Source organism: Callionymus lyra, chromosome 10 (genome assembly GCF_982586985.1).
Source record: "Callionymus lyra chromosome 10, fCalLyr1.hap1.1, whole genome shotgun sequence".
In the NCBI taxonomy this organism is placed as follows: domain Eukaryota; kingdom Metazoa; phylum Chordata; class Actinopteri; order Syngnathiformes; family Callionymidae; genus Callionymus; species Callionymus lyra.
The window spans coordinates 16889799-16914301 of record NC_141827.1 but is presented as its reverse complement, the minus strand read 5'-3'; the positions used below and the strand labels follow the sequence as shown (position 1 = coordinate 16914301).

The 24503-nt window shown below is 37.8% G+C and overlaps 1 protein-coding gene across 2 annotated transcripts in view; it reads right to left on the bottom strand.

The window, feature by feature from the left end:
* The window catches only part of LOC148070580 (calcium-dependent secretion activator 1-like), an 88377-nt gene that overhangs the window by 31460 nt on the left and 32414 nt on the right, over positions 1–24503 (bottom strand). The window contains exons 12-19 of one of the 2 annotated variants that reach the window (XM_087800516.1): positions 22056–22192; positions 21057–21250; positions 12593–12694; positions 10609–10672; positions 10086–10209; positions 7587–7655; positions 6648–6754; positions 2182–2338 (exon numbers count right to left, since the gene is read on the bottom strand). In XM_087800516.1, coding sequence (XP_087656642.1) covers positions 2182–2338; positions 6648–6754; positions 7587–7655; positions 10086–10209; positions 10609–10672; positions 12593–12694; positions 21057–21250; positions 22056–22192 — 954 coding nt within the window. The remainder of the gene's footprint in view (positions 1–2181; positions 2339–6647; positions 6755–7586; positions 7656–10085; positions 10210–10608; positions 10673–12592; positions 12695–21056; positions 21251–22055; positions 22193–24503) is intronic. The other variant, XM_087800517.1, reaches the window with a different exon arrangement.

Genomic DNA, 24503 nt, shown 5'->3' with positions numbered 1-24503 from the left:
GATTAATTCAATCTAACCAAAGAAAAGCATGTGTTGATTTTCCACCTAAAATTGCTTGTTCAATACACATGTCTTCAGTCTTGAATGTCCCAATTTATCACTTTTGTGGACCACCGTATCCATGGAGACGATGTTTATGACAAAGGCGATGCCACTGTCGTTTAATAGGGGGTCATAGTGTTGCAAATTGTTTTCATTCAACAACTGGTTAAACTTCATTTAATGTATTTACAAATGACTTCAATACATTGGCTAAATTGTTGACACCTAACAAGTGAGCAAGACAAGCTACTCGTAATGGGAATGAGTGAACCACACTCTGCCATCTCCTTGACTCCCAACTGACAGAATGGGGATGAGTGTGTGTGTGGGGGGGTGGGGGGGTGGTCTGTATTCCCCAGGGGTAATTAGCACCCTGCAGATTGGGTCCACATTGTGAACAGTCAAGTGTATCCTTTACAGGACCACGGAGAGCTCCACTCTCCCACTGCAGGCTAACAACTGTGAGCAGTTCATTAGAGACATCCTTGTCCTACAGCAACCAGCACCAAGACCTCAACGTTACCTTCACACATACAACAACGCACACACACACGCACACAAACAGACACACTTCAGGCTGGAAGAAAGAATATCACAGTGACAAACATGATTTTTGCGACAGGCAGGGAAACATTGGGGGGCTAAGAGCAGTAAACATGCCTCACAGAGGGTTGAAGTGGACAAATGATGCAGTATTCTGGGGTTAATAAAGGTCAAAAGGCCAATATACTTGACAAAGGCGACCTTTCCTTTTTCAGTCTTTAAATACATTCCTCCTCAAGCATCTCCATATACAGTACAGGCTAAAAATAGACATTGTAAATAGTAATAAATACAGACACAACCTTTATAACTTATATTATTGTGTCATTTCTGGCTCTTACTGCATATCATCCTTTCTTGTTTATCTCCTTTCTGTCTTTCTTCAGTTCTTTAGCCATCTACGTTGATTTATTATCCCTGATTGCTGCTATTTTGATATTTGGCTTTTCCTATTTATTGCTTTTGTACTTTGTACCTTGTTTATCTGTGTTATAGTTGCAATTGAGTTACTCCCAGAGTAATAGTTTTCAATACTAGTTAGTGTGAGAACTATTTTATTGCTTCTTCTATTTGTTGTGTCTATCAAGCGTGTGTTGACGGCATTGTTTTTCTGCTGCAGGTTTGGTTCCTTGTGTTTTGTTTTAGTGTTCTGCTCCTGGTTGGGTATACTTCAACTTCAAAACAAAATGAATAAAGTAAAAAACAGGGTGTGGCACATACATTTTTCTCATCCTCATCCATCCATCCAATCAAACATCCATCCACCCATCCAATCACCTATCCAACAACTCATCCATCGATCTACTCTTTCCACCATCCAACAATCCTTCCAACCACCAATACAATCATCTATCCAACAACTTATCCATCCATCTACTCTTTCAACCATCCAACAATCCATCCATCCACCCATCTAATCAACTATTCAACAAATCATCCATCCATTTATCCTTTTAACCATCCAACAATCCATCCATCCACCCATCTAACCATCTATTCAACAAATAATCCATCCATCTATCCTTTCAACCATCCAACCATCCAACAATCCATCCATCTAACAATCCAATCATCTATCCAACAAATCAGCCATCCATCTATCCTTTCAACAATCCATCCATCCACCCAACCGATAATCTATCCAACAAATCATCTATAAAATCATCCATCCAACCATCCTTCTTTCTAAACATGCATCGATCCAACCATTCATCCGTCCATCCATTCATCTTATATATCTGTCATTGTTGGAAGTAACACAGATTGACATACATGAGGTGTTTCATTTGTTATATTGTCCACACCAGAGGGAGACAGAGATAATTCAGACATCGCACCATTTTGTCAATGATGCTGCTGGAGTAGGAAAATGATGTCCATAATCTTGGTGATGGACTGACGAAGCTTCATGAAGCAGTAGCATTGTACCTAGAGCCCACTAGATGGCTCTCTTTCAGGTTTTATCAATTAGCTATTCTGGTGAAACCTGTTTGAAACCGAGAGTACCGTCCTCAGTAAAGTATGACACTGGTTCCTCGTACAAGTCACAGTGATTATCAATCAAAGGGGGAGATCGAGGACATGATCGAAACTCACAGTCTGTCCTAAAGTAGTCGTTGAGCAGCTGAAAGAGGGGGAAACTGTCCCAGCTGTCGGGCGGCTGCACCTCTAGAGCGGCATCCATGTCTGCCGAGTAGAGACACAGGAAGGTCTCGGCGTGCTCCACCATGAGGTCCGACCACCATGCAAAGGCCTTTAGAGAGAGACAGATGAAGGCGGGAGGTAGAGGTGGGTGAAGGGTAAAGGAAGAAAACCAAGAGTGCAAGAATGAAAGAGAAGAGAAAGTTAGAACAAAACACATGTAGAATTTTCTAGGATAGACAAAGATAAACAGTGAAAAGTATTGATCCAATAAAGTACGGTAAGAATTCCATTACAAAGGCCAGCCCACTCACTTTTCATCACATGAAATCAAGATGTTTCCTCAACGACTTGTGACCTCCAGGGAAGGTTCTCCACAATTGGAAGCAGAATAACAGTGTGTGGACACGGAAAATCATACGCTTTTGTGTGGGCCCACGGAGGAAACAGCCGCCGCTTCTCAACAGCGTCGCAGGGAGCTACTTAAACACTCACCCACAGCTCCTTCAGCAAGTGAGTCAGAGAAAAAGGAGCTAGCGAGCCATGTCGCTCCCACATGTTCCCACTGAGTGGACGCAATGCAGGGACTGTTGGGGAAAGGGCTTCTCTCATGCACACCAGAAACCCTGGCACTCCTCCATGCACCCTCACTCATGGCCACTTAAGAGGGGTCCCTGAGGAGGGGTAGTGTTTGATCATTCACATCAAGCTGTCAACACTGTAATGTGAAATTACTCATGTGTTCACATGGCAGTGGCAGGGGAGGGCGGGAGTAGGTGGGGGAGTCATGCAGTTGCCATGGAAACACTACATTAAAGTCAAGCTGAAGTGTTGTTTTTTTTAAAACCCCCCTTTTCATAAGCTTACTGATTGACACTTGTCAGTACAACAACATAAATCCAAAACTTACTTGACCTCTTCCCGATATTTGTTAAGGGGCCTACATCGTCATCATATGTGTGAAATTATGAGGTTTAAAGGGTACAAAGGGCTTTTTATCGGAAGTCAGGAAGTTGAAGACATAATTAAAGTTACTATCGTAAGAGGGCCGATTTAAAGTCTATAATAACATACTTCAAAGACAAGTTTCAGTTTCATTACAGACAACTGGAAGAAACATTAAAGGGAAAGTTCACCCAAAATTAATATTTCTATTATTCTCTACTAACCCTCATATTGACTAAGGGTTGGGATTATTTTCCGATGAATCCGTCCCTTTTTAGAGTAAGAGGCAGAAATGTAAGTAAGTAAGTAAGTAATTAGTATTTACGCCCATATGGAGACTTAATTTTGTCTTTCAAAACATCCAAATACCTCAATACTGTTCGTCTGCGATTTTCATCTTGTATTGAAGGAATTGTTCGGGAAAAATCTAACAAGTCTATATTTTAAGTTTGTTTGTAGCAGAATCTAAAAGGATAATATGCTATACAGACAGGAAACACAAGTGTAAATCTCGCTTAAACGTGTGTGTGTGTGTGTAGCATATTATCCTTTTAGCTTCTGCTACAAACAAGCTTAAAATAACCTGTTTCTTTTAAAGTTCCCGAACTATTTCTCTTTTAAAGGTGTCATTACAAGACAACTACAAACATTACAAATGAGCAGCATGGAGGTATTTGGATGTTTTACACTTTTAAAATATGTTACAAACTTCAACGTTTAGTTCTGTTTATCCCCTCATTCAGAATAGTTTAATGGCACAACATGAACTTCAGCTTGACTTTAAGGAGATGCTGAGGTCAAACTCAACCCAGTCTGTGTCACTCTTGGAAGAAAACATTTTTATTTCAAAAAGATAAGTCAAAACAAAATCAAACAAAGTAGATGACAAATGATTCTATTTAAAAGCAACAACATTTGTGGAGTTAAAGATAACTGATAAGTTGGTGTTTTGTTTCTTACTCTTCAAAATAAAACGAGAACTGTATCGCTAATGCAATGAAAGTTGAGTTGGAGATTGGAATTAAATATTTCTGGATACTAAAACATGACCAGATTTCCAACTTTATTAAGGTATTTAGGTAATTCCATAATCCCTGAATGTAACATTATAACTTCCATTTATTCACACTTCTGTTTATTTTAACTTGATCTCTACTTTTGTTTCATGCTCTGTTGTATTTTTTTTAATTTTCAATCAAGTAAAGTGTTGAAAAATCACTGAAACACCAGAACATCTCTATTTGAAGCCTGAACAACACATGTTTCAATGATGCCATCAGATCAAATCATGGATGAGTGGCACAGACTGGGGGAGTGAGATGAGTAATGGTGATCATCGCCATCATCATCATCATCATTATTATCATCATCCTCAACATCGTTATGTGAGCCACATCAATGAATATACTCCAGATATCAAATAAACATTTGCTAAGATCATTGTGTCGAGTCATTCTTTCCCGACGCAGCAAGTCTCTGGTTTATAGAAGTTGAACACGCAAAAAGTGAAGATTAGGACAATTAATGGTGCGTAAAGTAAATAATACGAAATTTAAAAAAAAGATTGAGATACTTGTATGGTTATCTTTCAGTATTTTTAGTGAGTATTTTGTCGTTTTTTAGCTGAAAACCAAGAGAAAAGAACTTTCTTGTATTTATTAAACATCTTGAACCATGTCTCTGAACATTAAAGATCAGAAATGTATTTGTAAACTGTTTCGGGCTTAATTATTGCTAATAAAATCTGTTTAATCTGTACATATGGATATGTTTATGAAACTGTTTTTAAAGTGAATGACATTTAAGTGCTAGTTAGTTTCCATCACTACTTAACACACCTTCATTCACCCATCTTACGCCCTACTGTCTTGTTTATGCTGCAGGTAACTTCTTAAAGGCCATTGATTTTGGGGTTTTAACTACACAGCATATTCAGGGATGGTCAGAAGAATCGACTCAGAAAAAACAATACAGAGTTACACTTGGCTGTAAAAAGATAATTCACACAATTAAATAAACCTCAATGGAGACCCCAAAAACTGTAACTCTGCACTTTGATTTCCAAGTGAAATGGTAAAACTGAAGCGTGCTTGTCTCGTCACTGTCCCTCACTGGGAAGTGAACAAGCACCTGTTCGGTAGCAACCCCAAGCTGAAAGGGATTGTGGGAGAATGTAGAGGTAAGGGACACGAGTGATCCTCCACAATGGGAACTGGACTTTAGAATGCATGCATGAAACCAGCTGTAGGGGGAGGCCAGTGGAGGATGACTCAAAGAGACAAACACCTACCTCTAGTGCCTGTTTCCCCAGAAAAAAAGGTACAAAGAGGAAATACATTCATCAGAGTCAAAATTGACGAGTTAATACAATAATAAAAAACAGGAAACTTTATATTAAAAATGATGATTAATTATAGAATCTCAAAGTTATTATGTTAAATTGTTTTAATCTCATTGTAAATAAATTGACATATTAAAAAGAAATTCTACAAAGGTTTGGTTTTTCCATTTCTTTCCTTGTGTGTTATAATATTTAATTGTTTTATTCTGTATTGCCACAAAGAAGAAAACATTATATGTTGTGTTTACAACACTGGCAATAAACAAATCTGATTCTAATAAATTGTTAAAGATTATCTTTTATTTGTTATTTATCTTATCATAAGAAATACAACAAGTCACTGAGGGTGGCAGTCAATAGAAAAGTTAACTTTTTAATCTCTAGAAATGTAAGTATAAAAACGTTTACAAGAAGTCAAGTGTAGATATGGTTGCAAATAATTTTTAAGCGTACATATTTTAAGTTTGTACCTAGGACAAATATGTCCAACAGTTGGAGTTCATGCTTTCACACAGTGAAAAAAAACATTTAATAAAAATACTGTATTCTTCCTATCAATACAGTCACTGCAGCCTTTGTTGCACAATTACATATAAACACTCCTTGCGTCACTCAAAATATGCAGGGGAAAGAAAAAAAACTCCTAAACTGCTCCTGAAAACATTATTTTTATTGATAAACAGATGATACTGAGGATGATAAATATGAATACACACCACGTAAAGTATCGCAAAATAACTTTTCTTCAATATACCTATAAAACATAGATTTACCCATCGCTACTCAAAAAGTAAACATACATTTCAGCATTATTGTATACAAGAACCATTTCCTCAGCAAATGTGCGAAATACTGAAGCCACATTTATTACGAAAAAAATATATTTACTATACAAAAAGTATTCCAAGAGACCTCACTTAAGTGATGATCACCACGACAGACACAGAGGTTGGATTATCAGTAGATCACAATTATTTTGCCATCAAAAGTGATTACTTATCCTGTTAAGAAACCATTATTGCAAGAAGCAAAAACAAAATTAAAAAGAAGAAAAACCTTAGGAGCAGTTGGACACCCGCCCTTAGCTTACTGCTACATTTTCAGCAAAAAAAACACAAGGGTTTATGACACTTACCTCTGCGTGGTGCTCCTCGTTCTGCTGCAGCACCTCTATCACCAGCTCGCTCAGGCGAATAGTGTCCTCCAGTTTTTTCGCTGGAGTAACTAAGCGCCCTACATTCTCTGGAGTGAAGAGCAAATAGAGCAAAGTAAGTATCGCTTATCCTTATCCTTTTCACCATTGAAAAGTGAACACTAAAGACGAGTTTCCTGTTTTATCTTCCTGGTGACTCCAAAAGTCTCTCAGGACTTAATATTAAACGACGGTCTCTACTGATGGTCATGTGACACTCACAGACTCTCTGGGCGGGTCATTCAGACAACGTTAAGTACTGAAGAGCAACGAAAATATGAAAGCAATAATACAAATGAAAAATATTATGTACTGTTGCTTCAAAAGGGAAGTCTTAATTTTAAAGATATCTGATTAAAGGGCAACTAATGTGAAACTCCAACTCTCATGACTTTACTGACATATTTCAGTAGTCTTAAATCTCAGCAAACAAGAGGTTACGAGAGCGGAGTCCATTATGACGTAATAATGGTATTGCTAGTCTTAAATCTCAGCAAACAAGAGGTTACGAGAGCGGAGTCCATTATGACGTAATAACGGTATCCGTCCTCCTCCAGCAAGCTGTGCTACGCCCGCTTTGTTTATACAGCGAGTCTCTTGGAGTTGGAGACTTTCTGGATTGATAATGAGCACTGAATTATCTCAATGCTTGACCAATCACAGCAAAGTGGGTGTGGTTACGGTAAACAAGATAACAAAGTTTTCAGTGGGAGGGGCTTTAACACATTTTCTAATGTGGATATATCAATGAAAAGCGACTTTTTTACAAACAGACACATACTGATGAGTACAATAGAGGTCCAAGATCAATTTAAAAGACACTTGAATGTGCCACAGCTGACCGTGGAGAGGTGGATGAGAGCAGAAGAGAAGAATACTCACGAATGGTTAAATCCATCACTTGTGACGCCAAGCAGAAGACAGGATGCTCGTACATCTCTCTTTTTTGCCCTACAGCGAGAGAAAAAGGACACCCAGGCAGTCAGAAAGGTAACACTAAAGGACAGATACAAAGTCATGCTGGCCTTTGACACTTGTCATAATATAAAAGGTAAGGTAAGGTAAGGTAAGGTAAAACTTTATTGATCGCTCAGGAGGTCTCCTTCGGGAAATTGTTGTTTTCCAATAGCCACAGAAAATACAGCAATTTTTCATAAAAAATAAATCAAAATAAAATAAAAACAAGAACATAAAGAGAAAGAACAAGATGATACAATCTAAGTCTAAAGATAAAGACAGAGATCAAAGAAAAACCACAAAGACAAAGGATACAAAGACTAACATAGAACAGAACATTCAGATACTTTCATTCCACTCCTGCCCCCGAACTTTGTTCAATTTAATAGCCCGAGGAATGAATGAGTCCTTGAGTCTATTTGTTTTGCACCTGGAAATGAAGCATTCATGCTCTCATTCTGCTTCTCTGCTCACTGATGACAGTGTTCAGAGGATTAATGTCATCATCCCTGATAAAACATATATTTTCTTCACCTTAAACCATAGTATGCTATTGGTCATTTGCCATTCCTTATCAGCGGTTTCCAAAAAAAGACCGTAGAGTGTGATACTGTAGTTTGTAAAGGAGCCACAAAAAACCTGATGCTAAGCATTAAAATATATTGAAATGTGATAAACCAACTATATACATGCATATATAAAAAAATGTATTGGCCTTTTAACAAAAATGTTTTTGGCAAATTCAGTAAAGATCCCCACGGAAAAAACAATCCTGTCCTTTCTACCCTCTACTCTGTAAAGTCATGCAGAACAACAGACTTTCTGTCTCTGCCTCTCCAAGAATGAAGGCTCATTCCCGTCATCCTTCTACAGCTGTGCTCTACAGCAAGTGTCCTCATCGCATACATCACCGTGTGGCGCGGCAGCTGTTGTGCAGCAGAGAAGAAGCCTCTCCACTCCACAGAGCGAGGATTTTCAGAGAGAAAGAGAGACTTATTTTGTACGAGGGCATGTAGTGAGCCAAGTCAAGCGTCAACAACACCAGTGCAGCAGACCTTATTCGTGCGCGACAATTTGTTAAAACTACCATCATGCCGATTTAGGGTCTTGAAACTACTTTCTCACAGTATCTCAAAGTATCTCAACTGTGAGTTGTTTGCATAGTTTGCATTTGAAGACGCTTGAAACCAACGTAGTCCAAAAGGATGTCCTACCAGTCCACGTAGCAGAGTGAAGAAGTAGATAACTGCAGAAACATGTGTGATAAAGTGTAATAAGTCCATTTTGAAGTATAATATATTTAGAGGACAGAGTGTGTTGGATTCATGTGAGGTCGAGGCTGGTAGACATTTTCAATGCTGGTGATCCAGATGTTTAAATATAGTGAAAAATAGTTTTATTATGGTTGTAAGTGGGGTTTTTTACACTGAAATGTCTACGATTGAATGTGTATGATGTGAACAAAATAAAAATGGTGTTATTGTATAAAACAACTAGACTGTAAACAGGTGAACAGGAAAAGACGGGATTAAAATGAATGTAAATTAAACAAAAAAATAGATAATAATAACAATGGGTCTGGACAGTAGACATGTATAGATTAATATGCAATATAACCTAAAACACAGAACACCTACTCTATTTATTCAGCAAGGTAACATCATGGCACCTCTTTTAACCCTTGTGTTAACTCAGCAAGGGATTCTTAAAACACATTTGTTTTGAGTCCTCCAGGTCACGATGGACCCAGAAATAAAAAATCGGAGTTTCTTGAGAATAACAATAACCTACTGATGCTTTTTTTTCAACCATGTGACCTCTGAGACGGTGGAGTCTATGCAAACAAAATAGAGACAGCAATAGCGATCCGCATGTTAGACTACATACAGTAAAAACATATTTATCTTGACCTTTTAAGTATATATTTTGTTGAGTATTGTTTTGATTGTTTAAGCGCGTTGTGAAACGGTTTGGAAAAGCACTCTATGAATATAAATTACTTACTTATATAATCCAGCATTCCCAAGTTTTTGGTTGTGTGATGGGAAGTCACTCACTTTTAATAAGGTTAAAAACGGGAAATTACGTGTATTAAGTGTTATTATTTTTTTCTACGATATTCAAGGACTTGTCAAAGCAGTGGTATCTCCAAAATTTAAGGATAATTTAGGGATTTAGGGACAAATTTAGGGATTAATAAAGTTTATCTATCTATCTAAACTGTGTTTCCCAAAAGTTAGCCCAAATGAACATTAAAAACACACCACACATCATTTGTGGACTCCACCAGAGCCACGATACAGAATCCTTCCTAACAGTGGGCCTGTATCACTCATGCAGGGTCTGAGACGAGCATCACGGCCAATAAATGTTTTATCTGTGATCATCGCTTCACATTAATGTTACAAATTGTCCTGATCTCACCTTCTAGTTTTGCATATTCGGACAGACGTTGATAGTTGACAATAGCAGCTTGTTCAAGACATCTCCCGATCACAAACTTGACGTCCTCTTGTGGAACTGGAGTCACGATGTCTCTCATTAGAACCTTAGGAGTGTCAGATTGATGGCAAAGTTTTTTTTTCCATTTTGATTGGTTTTAATTGAGACATGAACAATTCTGCAAGAAAGTGATTTAGCAACACATGTACACAACTGTAACTATTGTCAGTAAACACAACATTAGAAAATGTTATGCTTTGATAAAAAGGTACCTATGGTTTTACCATTTTTCTAGGGAAAAAATAGTAAAAAAAAATTAAAGTAAATTACTTATATTTCAGAGTAATCATAATAATCATAGTAGTAGCCAGTTGAATTGCTAATAGGGCCCACAAAGTATCTTACACAAAGATGATTAGCTAAAATGAGCGTATTCATAAACCTTAAAAGGAGGTTACAAAATAGTAGAGCCTCTAAATGTTTTTGTCTACTTTTATTAACTCACTCGTTCTAGCAAGGACAGTGATGCTTTCAGGGCTCCCTCTGGCCGTCCAAATGGAAAGCAGTACCTAAGAAAGGGAAAAAGAGTACAAACACGAAGAATCCTTATTTAATCCGGATTTTAGTCACATGACAGTGTACACACACAGGACAAAATCACAAAACAGAGATCTATCGGTCGTGAAAGCAAGAGAATACCGTACAATAAAAAAAATGACAATCTCTCTTAAGAATTACCTTTTTTTCCAATTTTAACAGTGTTCGAAACCTGAAATTTACTGATTTTTACTCTTAACCGTTGTGCTGTCTCTGGGTCAAGGTGACCCAAAGGCCTGAAAACCAATCTCTTTGTCGTTCACCTTGACCCAGAGGCAACACAAAGGAAACGGCCAATAGTCCGAAAAAGAGATGGGACCAAAAGCTGGATGACAACCACTTTTAAAAAACAATAGTTTGATTTTGTTTAGAAAAGTCAATTACTGAATAATACACACTCTCTCATGAAAACACACCATCTTTTACAACTAATTCATTAAATTGTGCTTTTGTTTTGGTTCCTTTTATTCAAATAGCTGCAGCAAGTGTTGCTTTATTTCAGAGCTGAACCTGGGGCCTACATGCGGACCTACTTTTCCACGTTAAAGTAGCATGTCAGCCTCACTAGTCATGTTGAGATGTTCACATCAGAGTTACATTAACCATCAATATTGTTCAAAAATGAACACACACTAAAGTGTTATTTAGAAATATGTTCCCATTCACCAAACTGATGATCTGTATTTATTAAGACAACATCGACCGTTTTATACTGAATATTTTAATCCGCTACTTCACGCTATTCAGAAAAAATGTAAAAGACTTATGAGCTTGTTTTTATAATATAACGAACAAAATGATCAGTGTCTGATCGCTTCAAGTCTTTCTCTACGAGAGTCACAGACGTTCTTGTGAAACAACATCCTGTACGTTTTATCAAAGTGAAGCTGCAGAATGAAAACAGCTAAAGTTTCCCTCATGTGATCAAGTGATCGGAGCTATCTCCTTGAAAAAAAACACACTTATGTAAATACACGTCACATGATTTGTTCATTTGTAATTTTAAACAAAACACTTTTATTTTATAAATATAAAAATAATTTTCATGTGTGTGTTGCAGCTGTGCCACACATTCATATGAAGCTCAGACGATCAGACCATCTTCATCATCATCATCACTACTCAGTGCTTTAGGTCACTGATTTACACTTTTATTCTTGTTAAACTCCATTTTAAGACGTTTCAAATAAACCCCTGATTGTCTCTGTAAATGAGGTATTCGTGTTAATTACTGTATGTAAAATGTATAAACATTTACACCGGAGTTCGTCTGCACTATTTAAATGAAAGTATATGATCCGTGTCAGAAATGTTCAAATGAACAAATATAAACTGTTAATCCAGTTTAAATTAATGTTTTGATTTGTTTTTTCTGATTGTCAAGAGAAAAATCAGACTCCATTCCACGTTGATTGGGATGTACAAAACATGCTTCTATATGTGTGCAAGCAGATTTATATGAATTGTTGAAGTGTTTACCATATTTAGTAGAAGATCAACAAACTTCTTTGTACATGAGGCCCCTGGAGTGTTGTGGCCTTTTTCATCACCTGATATCCAGCAACATGATTGTTACAAAATCTAACCTGACAGTGAGTTCTCTCTTTTCCACGCTTTGTCTTTTGTATTTTTTCTCCTTGTCACCCAAATTCCTCCCTGCTTTCATGATCACACACTTTTTTTTTTAACATAATTTATGAAGGTTATTATAGTTGCTAAAAACACAATATGGTGGTATACTGTACTAATGTATGGCATGTTTTGTGAAAATAAGTTGATGAAAAAAACTTTATATTTAAATCAATGTGATGTATTTGCCGTGCCAGTGACTCCCAGGTCAAGCCACCTTTGAATCCATGTGGGAGATATCAGAGAAAGTTCACTGCTTCTACCTGAAGTGTGTAATCTGATTCTCCAGAAGTAGGCGAAGACGTTCCTTGATCTCCTCGAAGCGCTCCTTCTCCTCCATGGTCACCGTGCCGATGCCGTCGGGTCTGAAACATAAAGTACACAATCTTGGCTGAGATGGTGTTAAAAGATCACCTAAGACTGTACTGTATGTACATCACACAGTACATGGTTTAGGGTTAAGTACCAATCTGTTCAAGAGGGGATATACTCAACCCACAGGCTGTTGGACTTACATTGAGAGCCAAAATCTATAGATATTTATTGGTAGGAATTGTTGAATCCTGCTGTCAGACACATGTTCAACTCACACCCCTTTTCAGAGGGGAGATGATATTTAAACTGAGTAGGTTGTGTTGAAGGTCATTTATGTCGGTGTCATATAGTCGTTGTTGCCTGTTGTGGCATCAACTGAGAAACTCTGTGAGCAGATAGAGGAGGCCTTTGAACTCATATTGAAATAGTAAAGCAGCAGATATTCATCAACAAGCCCAGCCATTTGAGGTTTTTCCGTCAACCTCACTCAAAAAATGGGGAATTTTTTTGGTTAGTTCCATCGGGAGGTGTTGATAAAGAATCTCTTATTAATTATATTGAAGGAGTTTTACAATGGAAACCTTCGACAGTGTTTCACCAGTGTTGTGAATATAATCTGCATTATGTATATAATTACATGTATTCGGAAGTGGGAATAAATCAAGAGGAGTAATCCTGGCTAAATGGATGTATAAAAAAGAATCCTTTGTTTTGATGAAGTATTATTTTGTTTGGGTCAGGTCAGTCTGTTATCCCTGTGTTTTATCTGGTATAGTTGAATTTATTATATCAATAATAATACTCAAATATTGATGATACTACTGCTACAACAACAACAACAACAATAATAATAATAATAGTAAAAACAATAATAATAATAATAATAATAGATGGATTGATTTATAAAGCATCTTTCAAATTCGCAAGTCACTAAATGTTTTACGTAACAGAACAGAATAAAAAACAAACATAATGTGACGTCACTACAGTAAACATCTTGTCAAAGTTGATCCAGTGATGAACACGTCATTTGAAGTAAGTGTTGATATGAGATATATTGCATCCTTTGTACTGCACATTGCATGAAGTAAAGTGGAATAGATATAGATAACTAAACTAATCTTAAAACAAGCCACTTTTTATATTTGATGATAATTAATTCAGAAAATGTAGCGACTAACAAATGATATATTTCTGGCTTCAAAAAAAGATGTACATGTATCATGATAAAAACATGCATGACTAAATATAATGAGTGTTTGTTTAAATGAACAACTGGAAAAAAAAAAACATCCTCCATATGGATCTTGTTCATCAACGTAATCTTGTACGGAACACTGCCTGTTAATCACCTCCACAAAGACCTCACACAGGAATGACATCTTGCAGATTCTACATGCAAATGTGTAGTTAAGACCAAGTCGCTCCTGCCTGGAGGGTTTAGGCAACTGGACTTCTTGTTGACTTTTCGTAATATATAAACATCAAGCAATAATGTTCTTGTCATTTTTGCGTGTGCGTGTGTGTGTGTGTGTGTGTGTGTGCAGGCATGTGTGCATGCATGTCGGTGTGCATGTGTCTAAAGCGTTTATCTTTTGTGACATGGCTGGGTCCGGGTGGAGTGTGAGCAGAGTGCATCTGACAGAAGAGGCACCGGACTGGTGGCAGTGACAGCATGATGAAAAGCAGGAGACATGACACTCTGTCTCCCTCAACCCCCCCCCCTCTTTGACATGTCACTTCAGTGGACAGTAAGGAATCGGGTGTGTTTGGGGAAAAGAGCGGGAGGTGGCGGCGGTGGAGTGAGTGGGTGGTGAGAGGGGGGTATGAATGGTGAACACACACATTCTGAGGCGCTGTGAAACTGCATTGAAGGAAGCGTGGGGGGGGGGGGGGGGGGCGCTTTGCTCGGTGACTGAGAAGCTTTCTGCTGTTCTCCTGGAAGATCTGAGGCTGGCAGGTTGTCACAGCCACCTGTGGGCTGCAGCATTCTGACGGTGGATGAGGGAAAATAAAATCCTGCTGAGCAATTTGGATTCACAGTAACTTGAAATTGGGTCAATTTTTACTAGCATTATCAGTGATTAACCAACAAGAGTTAAATTCTTGTCGTTTTTTCACTATTTCTGAGTTTTATTTTATTTTTTATTACGTAATCAAAGATATCTAAATGAATTAGTGGGGTGGATTGGTAAGATTCGGGTAATATGGTATAACGATACAGGGGTAACAAAACATTATTTTGCAATAATTTGCGATACTGTACATACAAGGATATACTCGTAGTACTGTCCAGACTACATGACTATTAAAGAAGTCGTAAATGCTTTCATTTGTTTTGAAACCAAAATGTGTCCAAACAGCTTTTGCTGCAGTCACTGTATCCTCTAATCCTCAGTCATCGCCGGTATATAACAGGATTTAACTGTTCCTTGAGCTGTGGACTATGTAGTTACTGCTGCCATCTAGGGGCTGGAAGACTAATTGCAACACCAAAATGAACAAATGCAGAGAACATTTGCAAGTTAGTTGAAAATAGAAGATATTATTATTTTATTTTTACACACAGTTTAGCAATAAAATATCATATGAAACCAAAACGAATTTAAACAGAAGTGTTCATAGTAGAGATAAGGATGACAAAAGAGATTGTGATGTTGAATATCAATAAAGTGTCACGAAAAACTATATATATTCAGGTTACCGATATTTTCTCAGAACACATATAAATTTAAACAATTGCTGTGACAATCATTATTCCTTAAAGGGATAGTTCATCAAAAAATGTTAACATCATTCAGTTTCTACTCCCTCTTAAATCGACTAAGGGTTGGGATTATTTTCTGTGTATAATCTGTGTATTTTGGTCATAGGAAAAAGTGTATGTATATTTTAATGTAGTCTACATCGATATGGGAAGTGCCCATGATATGAACTAACCATTTAACCAACTAACATCAATTAGGGTCCATAGAATATCGTCTCACAGGACACAAATGGTGTTTCATTCCCCTTGTTTATATTGTTCATAGTGTTGTGGTTGAGCATGTTGTTGCCAGCAGGCACCAGTAGGAGACTGTCATAGGTAATTGTGTTTTCAAAGAGGTGGTACATATTTAAGACAGACGTATATATATTTAAAACAAAAAAATAAAAATGATGATGTTGCACCTTCAGACAGTGACAATATTTAGAGAGGCTGGAAGACTACATCATTTAGTTTTCACTAAGGTTTCAAGTCAAAGAAAGAAATCGTACCAGGAAATTGTTATTTGCCTTCAGGACATCTAGAGAAGAAGTGCATCAGGAGCATCAGAGAAGTAGGCAAGAGTTGTGTGGAGTGATAGTGAGACAGGGTGGAACTATATTGAGGCATTCAAGGTGACGGTGAACTGAGTTTTAAGCTTTTACCTCTCAGAGTCTCAAAGGATGGAGCTGATTTAGAGATTTGGTGAGTAATGATTAGTTGATACATCAGGTATATGCTGGTGACAAGAGCAATGGAAGTCAGAGCTTGTATATAGTAGCTCATAATAGTTTTTCACTCTGTGTTATTGACTTTTCAGTATTTTTTTACATTTCAGAAAAGCTTAAAAAGTAATATAACATAAGACAAACACAGGAGTCCCAGAAAATTAGGTCTTAAGATGCCTCTTGAAGGAGTCAGTGATGTAAACAGAAATGTGCACATGGAACCATCAGTAGATTCTGATCCACAGACCTCAGAGCCCGAGCTGGGGTGTAAGGCTGGATCAGATCACTGATGTAAGGAGGAGCCTGACCATGAATAGATCTGAAAGTAAGAACCAGAATTTTAAAATTGATCCTGAAAGAAACTGGCAGCCAGTGAAGAGTTTTAAGGATCGAAGAAATGTGAGTTCTTCTACTAGAGCAGGTCAGAATTCTTGCTGCAAACTTTTGTATTAACTGCAGGCGAGACAGATCCTTCTTGTTTAGACGCAAAATAAACTGTTACAATAGTTTAAACGAGAAGACAAAAACGCATGGATTATAAGCTCCAGATCATGTTGTCACTTCATTTTCCTAAATTATGCAATTTTCCTCAGTTGAAGGAAACTGTTTTTGGTCAGTTTTCTGCAGTGTTGTCTGTATTAAATACAGTAGGAATAGATTCAGAATATGTTACTTATTCCTTATATAAACATTTGACATACGATCCAGGTGCATCAACTATTACAATGTTGGAGGGGTGGGGGGCATAAATTAAGATACTTTCAATACAATAACATATATTTAAAAAAATGATTTTAAGACAACAAAAATGAGACTGGGTTTGACTAGTGTTCCAAAATCTGACACTGGTTAGTAGATCACAAAACAATCAGCTGCTAAAATGTGTCTTTGTTGGATCCGAAAGAAGCTACAGAAAACTCTCCCAAACTAGGTAGGAATAGTTATGATGCAATAAAAAGCAAAGGAAAAATGAAATTCCTATAAAAAGATGTCTTCACTGAATTAAACAAAATATGTATTTTTACATTTTTGACAAAAGTAATAAACTCTTAAAACAAGGAAGTGACCTTATTTAACCCTTATTTTATTTTAAGCTCCTGCAAATTCATGAGGTTGTGATTCAAAGGAATTCAAATCAGAGCCTGTTCCATCACTGCAGGCGAGCGTGGCCCGGGGGCCATTTGTGGCCGTCGAGCAGATTCCATGCACATAATAATTGAATGGTTAAGCTCGTAGCCGGAAAGGAATGTGTCCCTGAGCAAGACACTTAACTCCGATCGCTCCTAATGGTGAGCTGGCGCGATGCGTCACAGCCTACTCCCATCGGTGTGTGTCTGCGGTGATGACTTAGTGTATGACTCGCGTAAAGCGCTTTGAGTGCCGAATAAGCCGAGGCAGCACTTTATAAGTGAGAACGGTTTACAAATGTCACACCATCATGAGTCAAATAGAGAGATCGTGAAAGTGACTCTGCTCAGTGTTGATGAATTCTTCTGTTAGAACACTGTTGGTATGACGACCCTTTAAACACATGGACTTCCCTTGTTTTACCTTCTACAAATGTGCTCCTCCTCAAACAACACCCCTGCTATATCAGTGTTATCTTTATCTTTAAAGTATATACTTTATTGAATATCGTTTTGATTGTTTAAGCGCTTTGTGACCCTGGTCTGGAAAAGCTCTATACAAAAAAAAAGACTTACTTACTTACTTACTATAAGGTTACAATAATAGTATTAATAAAAAATGTTATATGTTTTAGGGTGAATTGAAATAAGTGCATTGAAAGTGACAAAAATACAATTTGCATTAACTAAAAAAATGACTGACTAATAAAATAATAACACTTTAATTCAACTAAACCTGGATATGACTTAAACCAAACCAAAAATTCCTGAGTCACATGAAAAAAAACAAATAAAAAATACAACTTCTGGTTTAAAAAAAAAGAGCCATTTGAAATATCAAGTAACGTTGCTGTTAGAAAAATATATCAACATGTTTACAATGTTTTCTTTTTTTTTTACATCTGGAAACTTTCTCATGCCTCCCTAACTTCCCACCGCTTGCTTCTCAGCAGACATCCAAACTTCAGATGCGGCTGACGTGAGCGGAGTGGACAACCATTTGAGCAGGAACTCTGACAGTCCAGCAGGCGACGTGAGTCCTGAGTACGTTGATGCGCGGCGGTCTCGGGGCTGGTCCGGGGCAGAGGTGGCCTGTTTTGTTTCTAGGGTAGGAAGGAGGGAGTCAAGGGGGTCGCGCGGGATGAGGTGTGTGCATGAAGGGGCACAAACAGCAGCGCTCAGAGATTGGGCCGTCATAAATGACAACCTGTCAGTTTGTCAAGGCCTGACCTCCGGGTACTATGGCTGAACTGGCAGAGTCCAGGTTTGGGATTGACGTGTGCGGATGTGGCAGAGGTTGCATGAGAAATTGGGCATATTATTATTAAATTACTACGGGATTTATTTCCGACTTAAACAACGATTACTTACTAAGAGTTCATATTTTTCCACATGGCTTCTCCTCAGACTTTCACGAGGGGCTTCTGGATCCGGATCATGATCAAGTTGTTTGGATGGGTGGGCTCTGGAAGGTGGGCAGGGTATTGAGAAGATGATCTCTTGACCTTGTCCGTCGGTCCCGGAGTGGCCCTCGTCAATCTTAATTAGGCGTCAGGCTCTGACAACGACACTGACAGATCTGATGTCCGAGCACATTAAAGTGGATTGGTTTGCTGCAAAACTCTGCTACTTGGATAAAACATGTCAAACCTTATGACCGTCAGTCAGCGAAACTGCTCATATAAATAGGACAAAAGACGTGCAGCTAAAAAAAGGGTTGGTTTAGATTTTTGGACCATTTTTTTGTTACTTGATGTGGACTTCAACAGTCAAAAGTCTGTATTTCCTGCAGATTTTAATCAATTTCCTCCTTTTTTTAACTTTAATTTCTGACAATAATTATCGATTACGTACCCTGCATATCATCCCATTAGTCCAAACCTGTTGCAGTCTTTAGGCTTGCCTGAACTTTGATTCAATTCTAAATCCCATCTTCAGCCCCTCTGATAAATCCCTTCCTGGTCTGCCACTTCAGCTCTGCTTCTTCTCGCTATTTTGTCACAGAAAATCTTAACCCTGCCTGTCGTCTTCTCTCAAGCATTCAATCGCTGACCAATGCCATCAAAGGGTTTCGTACAAAATCGGTGGAAAGTAGTCGTTTTGAAACAGTGGGCAAACACTCTACTTGGAAAATGAACGCAAAATTCACACTCCTATGAATATGAACATTTCTAAAGTGGTTATTAATAGATATATTGATTGAAATAGTCACACTTTTGAGTTCTAATTATTATATTTGGTCTTAGTTTATTAAAAAAAAGGACAGTTAGTGTTGTGTCAGTATTATTTGGGGCTTGATTCTGTGTCTGAGAGACATAACGGAGCAGCTGTAAGCTGAAAGTGGCAATTTTAAATAATAGAATACTGAGACAAGTGGCAAAGAAATGTGTTTCGACATTTAAAACATGTCTGACATGGATCACAAAATTTAAATTTGTGCAGATGAGCTTCTGTGTAAATGTTTATCTTGTACATACAGGTTTATTAACGCGAATACTTTATTAACTGAGATGATCAGGGGCTTATTTGAAACATATTAAATTGGAGTTTAACAAGATTAAAAGTGTAAATCAGTAACTTAAGTAGTGATGAAGATGATTAAGATGGTCTGATCATCGCCGACCTTCATATGAATATGAAGCACTCTTATGACATTTATAAAAATAAAGGCGTTTTGTTAACAAATGAACAAATCATGTGGCAGTGTATTTATATAAGCGTGTTTTTCAAGGAGATCGCTCCGATCCTGTGAATCACACGAGGGAAAGCTGCTTTCATTCTGTAGCTTCAGTTTAATCAAACGTACGGGATGTTGTTTCACAAGAACGTCTGTGACTCTCGTAGAGAAAGACTTGAAGCGATCAGAACACTGATCATTTTGTTCGTTATATTATAAAAAACAAGCTCATTATTCATTTACATGTTTTCTGAATGGCGTGAAATAGCCAGGGACGTGCAGTCAGGGGAGGCAGTCTCAATGCGCAATTCATCTGAGCAGTAAATAAGGACGTACGCCACCTAGGAACTCTTTGGGAAGTCTGACCTTTTTTAATGCTCTTTTACTTATTATTTATTGTTCAGGCTTTTCCTTGATTTTCTGGAACTCCTGTTGTGTTATCAGTTTTTTCTTGATCTTTAAAGTATATTCTTTATTGAGTATTGTTTTGATTGTTTAAGCGCTTTGTGACCCTGGTCTGGAAAAGCGCTATATAAATAAAAATTACTTACTTACTTACTTACTTATTGATACATAAGAACTTGTGCGTACGACCTATTTGTACATGAGGCTCCTGGTATTATATCATGGCTGCCTAACAAGTGGAAAAGAAAAAAAATGCGTCCTTATACAGTTTTTTCTTATTCAATGTTCTATTCTGTCAGTATTATTTGGGGGCTTAATTAGGTTTGATTTAGGTGGCGCACATGAGAAAAGTTTAACATGATTATTAGTGCAGTTGAAAGGACAAGACCAAAGGGAAAGGTAGCAAGTAAAAGGGTGTTAAAGGTTTCAATAGAGTATCCGTTCAAGCATTATGTCATAGCGATATAAAGATAGTGCCATCTAGTGGACACTGAAACACATCCATTCTGCTTCATGAAGCTTCAAACCATCTGAATCTGAGAATATAAGTGAGAATGATGCTTCCAGGTATCGAGCAAAGGTTTGTGTTCGATCAAGGTGAAAACAGGACGAACAGGTCATCATGGAAACGATCTCACGGTCTTCATCCACACGACGACATCCACTTGGTGAAAACCACAGCTTTCTCACATGTGGACATTTAGAGTTTGTGTGAGAAAATTGTCTGACCTGTACCTGTTTCCATGGACGTGCGAGGCACAGAACGCGAAGCTGTAATGCAGCAGCGTGGGGTCGATCATGGCGCCGTTCTCGGCCCGCTCCAGTAAGTCGCTCAGATAACAAAGATGCCGGTGACAGCCGCGTACGCCGTAGCGAGCGCAGTACTCGTCCAGGACGAACACCTGACCGGGACTGAACCAGCCCTGGAGATACCACACATACATAGTAAGTAAGTAAGTAAGTAATATTTATTTATAGAGCGCTTTTCGAGACCAGGGTCACAAAGCGCTTAAACAATCAAAACAATACTCAAAAAAGTACATACTTTAAAGATCAAGATAATACTGATAACACAACAGGAGTTCCAGAAAATCAAGGAAAAGCCTGAACAAATACAAACATTTTAACACCATTTTAACAACAAGTTGTTTTAAAAAAATGCGTAGAAATGCATTTATTTCCAAACAAATGACTGCATTTATTCAGAATGAATGAGGTCATTCATATTGTAACCAGTCATAACTCTTAAAATGAAATATATGACTATCCCACTAAATATGATTTTGTTTCTAATCATGTTATAAGGTTGTTTATTTTCATATCAGATGTATTTTCTACACTGATATTTTGTGAAAACATTATCAAACATTGATTGAAAACGATCTATATTCACAATTTAAGAGTAACTTTCTAACCCAGAAGTTAAAAAAACATCGCATACATTTACATTTTCATACAAAATAGGTGGAAAGTAGTCATTTTGAAACAGTGGCCAAAACTCTACTTGGAAAATGAACGCAAAATTCACACTTTAATTAATATAAACATTTCTAAAGTGGTTATTAATAGATATATTGATTGAAATAGTCACACTTTTGAGTTCTAACTATTATATTTGGTTTTACATTTTCAGGCCTCAGGTTGTATGTAGAGCACCTGCATAGTTTGCACACTTACAACTCATTCAAGTGCAGTAAAAAACAATTCAAATAGAAGATATTCACCCACCAGACAAGAGTAGGAGTCGTTGAGTCTGTGGTCGAGAGTGAGACGCTGCACCAGTTCGAACAGGGAGGAGTGTTCGAAGTTACAAGGGTTGGCAGAGATGAACTCGTCCATGCCATGTTTCTGCGCTCGATCGGCATCTGGAGAGAAGACAGATCATGACTTTGAGACGAATAAAAATGCATGTTTGTGTCGTGTGGTTGCAGAATTGTATGCAGTGTATCCCTGTTCGACAAACAAATATAGATCCTAAGTTAAATCAATAGTAGTTCAGTATATTTTTGATATTTATGATTTTCTTCGTGAATCATTCATTTCGTCATTCTGAAATTAAGTCACCATAATAGGTGAAAGATTATATTGTGTTATTACACAGACACAGTAATGCTTGTTATAAAAATAGTATGATAATAACTAAGAAACATCTGAGCAAATATATTTTAAAAAACACAAACTAGTCACGATGAGATCATTTAGGAGAGGAATTCCTAACATTTTTATCAAAGGATACATACTCGTGTCGGACGTTTTTTTTGTACTTTGTTAAACAAGTTTTAACAAATTCTGTGTCATGTTATTTAGAGGTCAGTAGGTGGCGCCATTATTTTAGAAATTATGTTTCATAAGAACAGTTGTCCAAAACAAAGGAAAATAATGTAGATACCGCCATCTAGTGGACTCTAAAAATACTGACCCTGCTTCATGAACCTTCATCAGACCATCACTAGTAAAAATCCATTAATGGATCCAGTTGCATGGATCCAAAAACGGTAAAAAAAATAAATAAAAAAAAAGGTTTAAAAGAAGGCTCCTGATGGAGAAGCTTTGATCCCCTTTTGATTTTATCCTGGGCTTAGAAAAATAACCAACTAGGATCTAAGACTGCGAACAGAGGTGGTCAATTTGTCAGGGATGTTGGTAGAAGCCAGACCAAAGTGAGTTTTAAAAACAGTAATAAATATTTAAAAATCTATTTTTGCACAGGAATCCAGTGCAAAGTGGCTGAAGCTTATCGTCGGTTTAGAACTGGATAAAAGCCAAGTCTGTTGAGTTTTGGACCTGCTGTTATCCATCCATCCATCCATCCGTAAGGCAAATAAAATCATATCAAAGTGTTTTGGGAACTTAAATGCAAGTTACATTGGCTCCTGCAACGGTTTCAATGGTGGAATTCCTGCATTTTTGTTCTAAAATGTGAATTTTGGTGCTATCTCTATGTAGAGGTTGACCACGTCCTGATCAAATGAAATGAAATGAAGTGACGTTGAAACTTGAACATAAGCTACATTTTGACACAAATTACATTTTCAAGAGCTAATAAAATGTAAGTAAGTAAGTAATATTTATTTGTATAGCGCTTTTCCAGACCAGGGTCACAAAGCGCTTAAACAATAAAAACAATATTCAATAAAGTATATACTTTAGAGGTCAAGATAAAACTGATAACACAACAGGAGTTCCAGAAAATCAAGGAAAAGCCTGAACAAATAAAAACGTCTTAAGATTTTTCTTAAAGGAGTCAGTAGACTCAAGCGCAAAGAGAGAGGAACCATTAGACACCCGACAAAAGACGTGCCTTATCAAACTTGAAGAGTTCTTAATCACCACACCGGCACGTCACGGAGCACGTGCGGCACAGAGAGGCTCACTGGGAGCTGGCTGTGGCCCCCAGAACAAAAAAAATATCTAAAAAGGTGACATTGGAGTGCCCCTTTGGTCCTGAGCTGGTGGCCTGTCAAGTCAGTTTGACGTGAGTGAGAGGAAGGGGAAGAGGGCGGGGGGGACAGTAACCAGCAGTGACATCAGTCACCTCGTCTTGGCTGGAATGGGAAGGGCCTGACAATGATTGATGGTTGCAACTCATGTTAGGAGAGAAGATCCAGAGGAAGCAGGAGGCCCCGCTTCGGCTGGACCAGGTCCTGCTGGTCAGGAGGGTTTTAGATCAGTCTCCTGCAGCTCAGCTCAAGTCAGAGATGGTTTGATTCCCAAAAGGAGGACACACCCCCCCCCACACACACACCTGGAAACTCTCTTCAGAGGAAAGTGTCAAGAATACAAGTCTATCTTGGGAGCTGTTCTCGTGTCCCACTGACTCCCAGCAGCTGGTAATTAATCCCAGTTTAAGAAGTGGCAGGACATGAATTATACAGTGACGCGACGCACAATTAAATCCAGCGGAAATCAGTCAATGTTACCAAATAACTTGTCGGCATTTCACGCCCTCATCTCTGCCACAGCAGTCCAGGTTCACACCACAGACTGATGCTTCCGTCTCACTTCCTTCGCCACGGACAGACGAGGAGATACAGAAGCATGGGCGCAAAAAAAAAGGATGTTTAATCACTTTAGAAAATACTCAAACGTTCAATTTCACTTGTTGGAGGCCGAGCTACAATGACCCAAATACTATTTTTTTAATTTGAATGTTTAACTTAAATATGATCATGAGAA